This window comes from Vanacampus margaritifer, chromosome 8, assembly GCF_051991255.1.
Source record: "Vanacampus margaritifer isolate UIUO_Vmar chromosome 8, RoL_Vmar_1.0, whole genome shotgun sequence".
In the NCBI taxonomy this organism is placed as follows: domain Eukaryota; kingdom Metazoa; phylum Chordata; class Actinopteri; order Syngnathiformes; family Syngnathidae; genus Vanacampus; species Vanacampus margaritifer.
In genome coordinates, this window is record NC_135439.1 from 25,544,377 (window position 1) to 25,556,876 (window position 12,500).

The 12,500-nt window shown below is 35.0% G+C and overlaps 1 protein-coding gene across 2 annotated transcripts in view; it reads left to right on the forward strand.

The window, feature by feature from the left end:
* Positions 1 to 12,500, forward strand: part of nucks1a (nuclear casein kinase and cyclin-dependent kinase substrate 1a) — a 57,643-nt gene that overhangs the window by 6,905 nt on the left and 38,238 nt on the right. The window contains exon 4 of one of the 2 annotated variants that reach the window (XM_077574199.1): positions 6,236 to 6,301. The exons of the other annotated variant lie outside the window; for it this stretch is intronic. Coding sequence (XP_077430325.1) covers positions 6,236 to 6,301 — 66 coding nt within the window. The remainder of the gene's footprint in view (positions 1 to 6,235; positions 6,302 to 12,500) is intronic. 2 annotated transcript variants of the gene reach the window in all.

Consider the following 12,500-nt stretch of genomic DNA (forward strand, 5'->3'; position numbering starts at 1 on the left):
CGATGTTTTAACAGCGAAACATGTTTATTATTGAAATAAACAGTGGATGCAATTCTTCTTGTCGTATATTTAGTTATACAGTTAACTTCAACTGGGGTGTCATTAAACAGCTTAAGACGTTTAGGGACAACAGAATCAAATTGATTCGCTGCGGGCTTGTGACAAGCAACATGATGCATTCAAGGTACTTTCACAACGTGGGGAACTGGTGAACATACAGCGCCATTCTGCACCTTAATCATTTTTCTTTGATTATTATGTTTTAAAGACCGAGAAGCCAAAATCACGATAAAATTTCAATTAATCATTCGGCGCTAGCGATCACCATAATTTTTACGCAAGTCCCCGTGTTTTTTTACACAGGATGTATTCCTGATACTTCCCCCTATTTTTTATAACACGGAGGGCTGGGGGGTGCTTTTGTAATACACTTTAATGCAAAATAAAAATTAATTTGAATAATCGATTCTAAAAATATTTGATAGTAAGAGCACTAGTGGTCTTCTGTCTCAAATACAGCAATCCACTACATTGCCCAGCTACAAGGTAATGTGCTTTTAATCTATCATCGCTGGTTAGAGTTACAACTAGTGCTGTCAAAGTTAAAGCGTTAACTGATTAATAAATCACAAAAAATGATCGCATTAATCATGAATTAATGCAGATTAATCGCAACTATTAATTTTTACAATAGATTCTCCTTTAGCGTGACAGTGGATGATAATAACATGCATTAAAGTAAAGCATTTAATAAATGTTTGCTGTCACATTTAGAATATTTGTTCATCTCAAAATATTGGACTATTTTTTCCCCATTTTAAATTATGCAAGTAATTAACTAATTAGGAAAAGAGGAGGATGAGCGTGTGCAGTGGATCCAAAAATGTTGAAGACGCCCTGATAACAAAATGGCAAAAGAATAGTGCTCTTCAAATTTTGGCGAAAAAAAAAAAGTTGAAAAGCCTTTTTTTATTAAGTGATTAACTCTTTCACTGCCAGACGTTTTCAGAAACGGGTTGTCCCCACTGCCAGCCGATTTAAGCATTTTGAGTGATCTTTCAAGGTCCACAGAAAATGTTGTTTGGACTATGGAAACACACATACTACCAAATGAAAGATTGGACTCTCAGCTTTCATCAGAAAAAAAAGTTTGTTTCTACCTTATTCCGTTCTTCAGTAATCAACAATAGAAAATGGTTACTTTCACCGAAATTCTCCGTTTGAAACAAAAAACGGAGAGAAAAAGAGCTTTTTTGAAACTATGTTATTTCATGCACTCTAGTGAATTGTACACTTCTTTTTGTCCATGAATGATGCCACAAACACCTAAATAGTGCTTTACTTCTGTAAAACGCTTTCACCAACAATGAAAAAGTGTTTTTTGATTGCAAAATACGTTTATTTCAACAGTGTAACAATTTGACAAAACAATTTCGCAAACTATTTACAAATGTGTGCAACTGTGGTACTACTTACAATTATGTGGATGTTTCAAATACAGTTTTTCCTTTTGTAACGCTCTCCTGCGTGCAAGGAGACGCCAGGACTCGCACAACAGTTTACTTTCACTTTGGCATTGGTCCGTTTTGCGTGCAAACGTTACACTTTCTTGACGGCCTTTTTTTCCGGGGAATAAAAAGCAAGTAGCAGACTGTACACACTTCCTCCGATGAATATGCATTGGACTCGGGGCACTCTCCGTCGTCCGATCGAACGTCCGCCTGTGCGTGCTCGGTTGTGCTCCGCGTTACGACACCATCATAGCCGCCGCGTCAGCAGTTCCAATTTCGGTCTGAGCCGTCAAGCTCAGATTCACCTTCATCATCATCACTGATGATCATCGTCGTCATCAATGTACTATTTTAGCGTTGGTCGATGCCTTTCGTCTTGTAAGTGTAGAGCTGCTTGCAAACGCTCGCCATTGCCCGTTCCCTCCTCCATCTAGCTCCATCTAACGTCTTCTACTGCCGCGTCAATGCTTTCCAACCACGGAGTCACCACCCTCATCTTCATCATCGATGATGATCATCGTCGTCAACAATGTGCTCTTTCAGCGATGCTTTTGGTCTTTGAAAAAAACGGCTCGGGCGTGAGCTCCTCGCGACCGGCCGCCATTTTTCCTTTGTCTTCCATTCTCATCTCCTGCTCGACGCTCTAGCTCCGCCTCTACTGACGCCCACCCGATCTTGTCAAAAGAGTCATCGCTGCCCTCTAGGGGCCAAAAATAGTCATTAGGCACAACAGACCGGCTGGAAACTTTCACCACAGCTCCGGAAGCCTTGCCCGCACCCGTTTCAAAAAAAAAAAAATTGGATGACGTCTTTAGATGTCATTGGCAGTGCTCCGTAGGTTTTTACTTGACGTCTATAAACGTCAATGGCAGTGAAAGAGTTAATCATGATTAATCAAAAATTTTAAGATGTGATTAATCTGATGAAATTTTTTTTGTTTGACAGCTCTAGTTAGAACGTAGTTCATCGCTAGTTGGAAAGTACTGCATGGTGTTTGTAGATATCATGTTGATGTGTGTACCGATACCAAGTGCCGATACCATTAGTACTTATGATACATAACACTGACAGATAATTTTACACACAATAAAATGAATTTCAAAAAATCGATAAATAAGATTATACAAATAATCCAGTGGCCAGAAAAAAGAAGTCCCAATCAAAATGTGTGGTTGTACAATTTATTTTTAAGGAATACAGTTAAGTGCAAATAATTCAATTCAATACAATAGTGTTCCAAGTAATTTAGTAATATATGCCATGTTAAGAATTCCTCAAGCTGTTTAGTGATGTTTAATTATATCTTGTTTTGAAATCCATGATTTGGAAGGCTGCTCTGTATTTCTATTTCCTGTTTCATCTTCTCGTTCATCATTCATCTCATAGCAATGCAGTAGTTAATGACGATATACAATATATAAAGATATGCCTGCACTTCAGAGCTTTAAAATATTTGAGTACAACTGAAGACTTATGTGCTCTCTTACAAGAGCCTCCTGTGGTAGTCAATACATGCAAATTAACCATTTCAGCCTTAAGTTCCTGTAGTGTTGTCCACATTAACTTTTTTAAATTAAACACATCGAAGTTACGTGATCTACAAATATATATAGCACACATTGAACCACAGATATAAGTGATATTACTCACAACAAAAGTACTTACTTATTCACAGTAACGCACGCCGATATGGCGCTGCCGGAACTAATGAAATGAACAAGTGTTACCTCATAAGGAGACACATACGAAACGAACAAGACGGAACAAAACGTTCGTTCCCCCCAAGTCTTTCTGACCGTTCCTGACCGAAAAATAAGAGTGCGGACCGATACCAGTATCAATATCTGTCGCGAGTACCGATACCATGAAATGTGCCTGGTATCGGTACTCGTCCATCCCTATTGGAAATCGAAACTCATTTGTGTTAAAACTCCAAGATTGCTAAACGTAGCTTAGCATAGCTCAAGGTAGAGCTGCTCGAGTATGAAAAAAAATAGAAACAAAAATTGTGACTTTTGCGTTGTTTCTACTGTTTGCATACTGAAAAACGTCCACACCAAAACAGAATTTGATGAGGTGCGTTTAGTCAATGTAGTTCGGGCGGGCGGGTCGTTCGTAGCTGTCAGCATAGCATCTAGCTTGTTGCATTTAGATCACGGCAGATAAAACCCTTGATCGCTGCAAATAGTTTTAAATTGGGTGGGGGTTGCTGTCTGAGCCTGTAGCGTACATTGAGTTTGATGATCTGTGCAGCATTCTTAGCAATTAGTCTTATGTTTGTCTTTATTCATTTCATTAGTTGTCTCCATTGGTTTGGCACATTTCTTGAAACTGAAATAAAATTTTCAAAATAAAAAATCTCATAACCACTTTACAATTGGTGTCAACTGAATGGCATTTCTCATTGCTTTCATCAAATTGCCAATGTCTTGGTATATATCTCAATTTCCTCAGTAGATCTGTGCCTACATACAGTTAGCATGATGTGGCCACATTAAGCACATTTTCCTAATGAATAGATTTTGCTGATCGAACTGGATTGGTTGTTTTTCAGTCTAATGGCTGTCCTCTCCAAAACATGTCAGCAGGATTTCAGTTTGTGAGTCATAATTTGCTAAATCATCTGTTCAATTGTCAAAATTAGTCAAGCATATCACAGGAGATTAGTAGAGAGGATGGTTGAGACATTCACACCGTTTATTTTCCTTGCTGCATTGCAAGGGTAAATATCTGCTGCGACATGGATGGAAACCTTTGGCCAAACAAAGAGCAGCGTATGGATGATTTGACTCTATTTAGAGTAAATTTGACTCTCGTTGTGTGGGACCAAATAGACTCAGTTTTAAAGTAAGTAATATTTACACTTGGAAGAGAGTAAAATAAAGAATTGGAAAAAAAGTCACTAAAGGTTTAAGGAACCTTCCGGTTGGGAGATGGCCACAGTACACTTCGACTGTTTGCTTAGCTCCAAGATGTTTTTGGTCTCTGAGTTAAAAAGTTTCCAGCTGACACGAGCAATATACTAGCACTCAGCCAAAGCTCTGTGGCTCAGGGCGTCGATCGGCTGTCTCCCAAGCTGAAGGTCGTTCCTCAACCCATGAGTGACTTTTATTTATTTATTTATTTTTCAGTTTTTTATTTTACTCTCTTCCAAGTGTAAATATTACTCTAAAACTTAGTCTATTTTGGTCCCACTCTAAATCATTTCTTAAAATGACTCACAGAATTTATTGTGTAGTGAAAGTGTTACAGTAGTTGATTCTTCATTTATGCTTGGGCTCTCGATATAATTTTAGTTTTTAATAAATATTCAGAATTCAGCTTCCACTTTATTTTGTTGCACTCTAATTAGTGTAAGTAACTTTGTGTGAATAAAAAGTGTTGCAATTTCGTTGACTGAGTGGATTATGTCAAAACTGGTCTTGTAAAATCCCCCCCCCCCCCCTCAGTCTTGTATATAATTGTATTACGATGCATTGTGAGTGCACTGACTACTTGTATGACATAGAAATTTGATTTTGACACATAGGTAAGCTGTTTTGGGAGAGATATGATATTTTGCAGATGATCCATGGCAAAATCATCAGTTATTTTGGGCAAAAGTACTAAGTGAATGCAAATGAGCCAAAGCAATTGAGAAGTATCTTTGCAGTACCAAGTCTTTGTTTGGGAAAGGAACTTTGATGTGAAGCATGTGTGACCAGTTTTGGGATAGATATGTGCTTTTGCTAATGAACTGATAGGTTGTGCACAAATGTAAGTCTGTTTGGCCAAATGAGCTCGCAGTTTTAAAAATGTTATTTCCGCTGAAGGATGAAGGATTCTTACTATTTGCGTGTTCATGTCGTCAATTAATAAAACATACAATGAGATCAGTGAATTCAGGCATTTTCTTGTAGATTTATTCATTAATTCGAGGACAGTAGAATATGCAGTCTACTCACTCATATTGTTTCTCAACTGTGTAGCCCAACCCCCTGCTCGTCACTAATATCTCTCTTTGTCCTTCAAGATCCCTCCCATAATCACATGATATCTCAATACATTTGGCCAACTACGCCCCCCTCTTTGTCGCCAAGATTGAACACAGGTAATCAGATAAGAGTTGCCTTTCACAGATACAGGCAGACTGAGTGGAGCCTTAGTGTAAACAAAGGGTCTAATTAACACATTCGCCTTCCCCCATCTCATCTTCTAAAAAGAGAATCAACCCCCTCACATCATTTGAATTCTCACACATAACTATACTGAGTAAATCAAAGCAATTTTGTCTAATTCTAAATAGTTATAACTAAATCAAAACAGTTATAATTAAATTGAAGCAGAATATTTACTTCACCGCCAACGTCAGCATTTCGATTATTAAAATATGTTAATAAAGGTACATAGAATGTTCAAAATATTGTGGAACTCAGAAGCGCTGTACCCGTTGTAACGAATATTGCCTGTCACACTCAATTTTTATTTGCCTTTTTAAACACTTCCCCCTGGGGAATGTGTGTGCAAGCCTCAACCCTGTGCGTTCTCAAACCAACCTGAGACAGTTCAAAAAGGAAAAACTCTTTGAATTTCCCTCCAGCAGGGACTGGATTTCGTTTTTACAACCCACAGGAAACACATACCTCAGGGCCTACCGAGACCTGAAAGCCTGTTTAGCAAGCAAACTAGCGACAATACTGCTTATCAGTCCCCATACCATCTTTTATGGTCTGGTCTATCCACAGGAATCAGCCATGTTTTTGGAAACAACGGCCCTTGGAAGTTATACAGTACAACAGTGCCCTCCAGCGGTCAGTATCAATATTATCCTCAAGAATCCTGCCCCTCCTAATTAATTTAAAGTCTATATAATTCGGGACATAAATAGACTATGTACTTGACTGACATATAGTGACTTCTGTTGTTTATCTTTGTACATAACCTGTCTAAAAATGTCTATCTCAAATGAATGATTCGTTTAACTTCTGTAGCCACCTAAGTTTAGCTAATTAGTTAGCTTAGCGGATTCAATAATTTTATGATCGCGCTAAAGTTTAAAATGTGTTCAGAATGATAAATTAAGCATTTGGCTTGTCAATTCTGATAAAAAATTATCAAATGCAATCCCAAAAGCTTGGTTTTAGTCGACCAAGTCTGCTTCAAGCGCACGGAAGACTACTACTGCTCGACCCCCTGGGACACAGTTTAAAAGCAAGCGCGCAAAGGAACTTCCCTCTCTTCTTCGCTCTTCTCCCTCTTCTCCTCTTGCCCCATGAACTTTTACTGACCATCACGTGGTTGCCGAACACTCTGAGAGCAACCACATGGCTTCCTTCTTTGAGCCCCGGACTTGAGCCACACCGCGCGCCCCAAAGCACGCATCACGCAAGGACTCGCAACCACACTGTGCGTCCCAAAACGCGCGTTTGTTCCTGCCGAGAGCCGACCCACCTATCTTCCGCTCTCTGAATCACGCAGCGCCCCGCTGACCTGGTTCCACGACGGCTGTTAGGCACCAAGCCGCTGCGCGCCATCGGCCCATTTCTGCTCCAGCCGTACGCCCGAGACGCCCCGCAACACCCAAACCAACTGACTGCGGCCTCTCAACCGTGCAAGCACATCACCACCAACTGGGACTTGTGCCAGGAAGGACCTGCTGCGGCCTCCACGAACGCGCACGCGCACCTCTCCACCAACCGGAGACCTGCAGCGGCCTCTCAGTTGTGCGCCCATCACCATCAGCCAGACTCCAGTGCAGCATTCCAACTGCGCGTGTGCCGACCGCCCAGATTGCCTCCAACGGAGTTTTCTTCAACGAAGGATCGACGCTCGCCGAGTCCCTCTTTCTCCCGTGCACCTGAACAAGCGTAAGTGTGCCTTCATTGCAATCTGACCGTATACCAATGGCACAACGTTTTAATTCAAATAAAAAAGGATTGACAGGTCAAAACGCTTCCATCTATATTCCCCATCTACCCTTTTCATTCCCTTTTTATCTTAGTTTGTTAGGTTGCATGTTTTCTTTTCATCTTTGATTCACATTTTTCTTTATTCCGTTTCATTAATGGGTTAGGCTGTGACTGATATGTGTTTACTAAATAAATTTGTTGTCTAGAACTGCCATTTCTGCCGAATCATTTGTGTTTACTGAGTGGATTAGTAATTCTCTTATTAAAGAAAATAACTCCATAAATAACACTAAAGTAGCAACTTCAGATTATGAATACTTGATAATAGGATTTTTATAGTTTATTTTGCTCCTACAAACAAGCAAAGTCAACGTGGTGCCCACAGAGGTATCGTCTAAATTTCTCATTCGCCATTACGTCAACCCAAGTAATCGCTACACCGTCATCTCCGGGATACTTTGGGATGTGTGTGTGTGTGTATATACATATGTATATACATATATATATGTATGTATACATATGTATACACACGTATATACATACATATATATATGTATGTATATACGTGTATATACATATGCATATACATACATATATATGTATGTATATACGTGTATATACATATGCATATACATACATATATATGTATGTATATACGTGTATATACATATGCATATACATACATATATATATGTATGTATATACGTGTATATGCATATACATACATATATATATGTATGTATATACGTGTATATGCATATACATACATATATATATGTATGTATATACGTGTATATGCATATACATACATATATATATGTATGTATATACGTGTATATGCATATACATACATATATATATGTATGTATATACGTGTATATGCATATACATACATATATATATATATGTATGTATATACGTGTATATGCATATACATACATATATATATATATATATGTATGTATATACGTGTATATGCATATACATACATATATATATATATGTATGTATATACGTGTATATGCATATACATACATATATATATATGTATGTATATACGTGTATATGCATATACATATATATATATGTATGTATATACGTGTATATGCATATACATACATATATATATATGTATGTATATACGTGTATATGCATATACATACATATATATATATATATATATATGTATGTATATACGTGTATATGCATATACATACATATATATATATATATATATGTATGTATATACGTGTATATGCATATACATACATATATATATATGTATGTATATACGTGTATATGCATATACATACATATATATATATGTATGTATATACGTGTATATGCATATACATACATATATATATGTATGTATATACGTGTATATGCATATGTATGTATATATATATGTATGTATATACGTGTATATGCATATGTATGTATATATATATGTATGTATGTATATACGTGTGTATGCATACGTATGTATATATATGTATGTGTGTATATACGTGTGTATGCATACGTATGCATATATATATATATATGTATATACGTGTGTATGCATACATATATATATATATATGTATGTATATACGTGTCTATACATATGTATACGTATATATATGTGTGTGTATATACGTGTGTATACATATGTATACGTATACATACATATATATATGTATGTATATACGTGTATATGCATATACATACATATATATATATGTATGTATATACGTGTATATGCATATGTATGTATATATATATATGTATGTATATACGTGTATATGCATATGTATGTATATATATATGTATGTATATACGTGTATATGCATATGTATGTATATATATGTATGTATGTATATACGTGTGTATGCATACGTATGTATATATATGTATGTGTGTATATACGTGTGTATGCATACGTATGCATATATATATATATATGTATATACGTGTGTATGCATACATATATATATATATATATGTATGTATATACGTGTCTATACATATGTATACGTATATATATGTGTGTATATACGTGTGTATACATATGTATACGTATATATATGTATGTGTGTATATACGTGTGTATACATATGTGTATATATATATATACATATATACATATGTGTATATATATATATATATATATGTATATATATGTATATATATGTATATATATGTATATATATATGTGTATATACGTGTGTACACATATGTATACATATGTATATGTATATATATATATATATATGTATATACGTGTGTACACATATGTATACATATATATATATATATATATATATATATATATATATATATATATATGTATATATATATATGTGTACACACGTATATACACATATATATACATATATATACATATATATACACGTATAAACATTCATATATATATATCTATGTATATGTATATATATATGTGTATATACGTGTGTACACATATGTATACATATATATATATATATATATATATATGTGTATATACGTGTGTACACATATGTATACATATATATATATATATATATATATATACATGTATGTATATACGTGTATACATATGTATACATGTATGTATATACGTGTATACATATGTATACATGTATGTATATACGTGTATACATGTATGTATATACGTGTATACATATGTATACATGTATGTATATTCGTGTGTACACGTATGTATATACGTGTGTACACATGTATACATGTATGTGTATACGTATGTATACATGTATGTGTATACGTATGTATACATGTATGTGTATACGTATGTATACATGTATGTGTATACGTATGTATACATGTATGTGTATACGTATGTATACATGTATGTGTATACGTATGTATACATGTATGTGTATACGTATGTATACATGTATGTGTATACGTATGTATACGTATGTATGTGTATACGTATGTATACATGTATGTGTATACGTATGTATACGTATGTATACGTATGTATGTGTATACGTATGTATACGTATGTATACGTATGTATGTGTATACGTATGTATATACGTATGTATGTGTATACGTATGTATATACGTATGTATGTGTATACGTATGTATATACGTATGTATGTGTATACGTATGTATATACGTATGTATGTGTATACGTATGTATATACGTATGTATGTGTTTACGTATGTATATACGTATGTATGTGTATACGTATGTATATACGTATGTATGTGTATATACGTATGTGTATACGTATGTATATACGTATGTATGTGTATATACGTATGTATATACGTATGTATATGTATGTATATACGTATGTATATGTATATACGTATATGTATGTATATACGTATGTATATGTATATACGTATGTATATACGTATGTATATGTATATACGTATGTATATACGTATGTATACGTATGTATATACGTATGTATATACGTATGTATACGTATGTATATACGTATGTATATACGTATGTATATACGTATGTATATACGTATGTACATGTATGTATATACGTATGTATATACGTATGTACATGTATGTATATACGTATGTATATACGTATGTACATGTATGTATATACGTATGTACATGTATGTATATACGTATGTACATGTATGTATATACGTATGTATATACGTATGTATATACGTATGTATATACGTATGTATATACGTATGTATATACGTATGTATATACGTGTATACGTATGTATATACGTGTGTATACGTATGTATATACGTGTGTATACGCATGTATATACGTGTGTATACGTATGTATATACGTGTGTATACGTATGTATATACGTGTGTATACGCATGTATATACGTGTGTATACGCATGTATATACGTGTGTATACGCATGTATATACGTGTGTATACGCATGTATATACGTGTGTATACGCATGTATATACGTGTGTATACGTATGTATATACGTGTGTATACGCGTGTATACGTGTGTATACGTATGTATATACGTGTATACGTGTGTATACGTATGTGTATACGTGTATACGTGTGTATACATGTATGTGTATACGTGTATACGTGTGTATACATGTATGTGTATACGTGTATACGTGTGTATACATGTATGTGTATACGTGTATACGTATGTGTATACGTGTGTATACGTATGTGTATACGTGTGTATACGTATGTGTATACGTGTGTATACATGTATGTATATACGTGTATACGTATGTATACATGTATGTATATACGTGTATACGTATGTATACATGTATGTATATACGTATGTATACATGTATGTATATACGTATGTATACATGTATGTATATACGTGTATACGTATGTATACATGTATGTATATACGTGTGTATACGTATGTATGCATGTATGTATACACGTGTGTATGCATGTATGTATATACGTGTGTATGCATGTATGTATATACGTGTGTATACGTATGTATACACGTGTGTATGCATGTATGTATATACGTGTGTATACGTATGTATACACGTGCGTATACAAGTGTGCATATACGTGTGCATACACGTGTGCGTATACGTGTGCGTATACGCGTGTGTATACGCGTGTGTATACGCGTGTGTATACGCGTATGTATACGCGTGTGTATACGCGTATGTATACGCGTGTGTATACGCGTATGTATACGCGTGTGTATACGCGTATGTATACGCGTGTGTATACGCGTATGTATACGCGTGTGTATACGTGTATGTATACGTGTATGTATATACGTGTGTATACACGTGTGTATACATGTATGTACGTGTGTATGTACGCGTGTATGTACGCGTACATACACGTATATACGTACATATATGTATATACGTATGTGTCTACGTATGTATACGTATGTGTATACGTATGTGTATACGTATGTGTATACGTATGTATACGTATGTATACGTATGTGTATACGTATGTGTATACGTATGTGTATACGTGTGTATACGTATGTGTATACGTATGTGTATACGTGTGTATACGTATGTGTATACGTGTGTATACGTATGTATATACGTATGTATACGTATGTGTATACGTATGTATGTATGTATATACGTATGTGTATATATGTATGTATATACGTATATACGTGTAC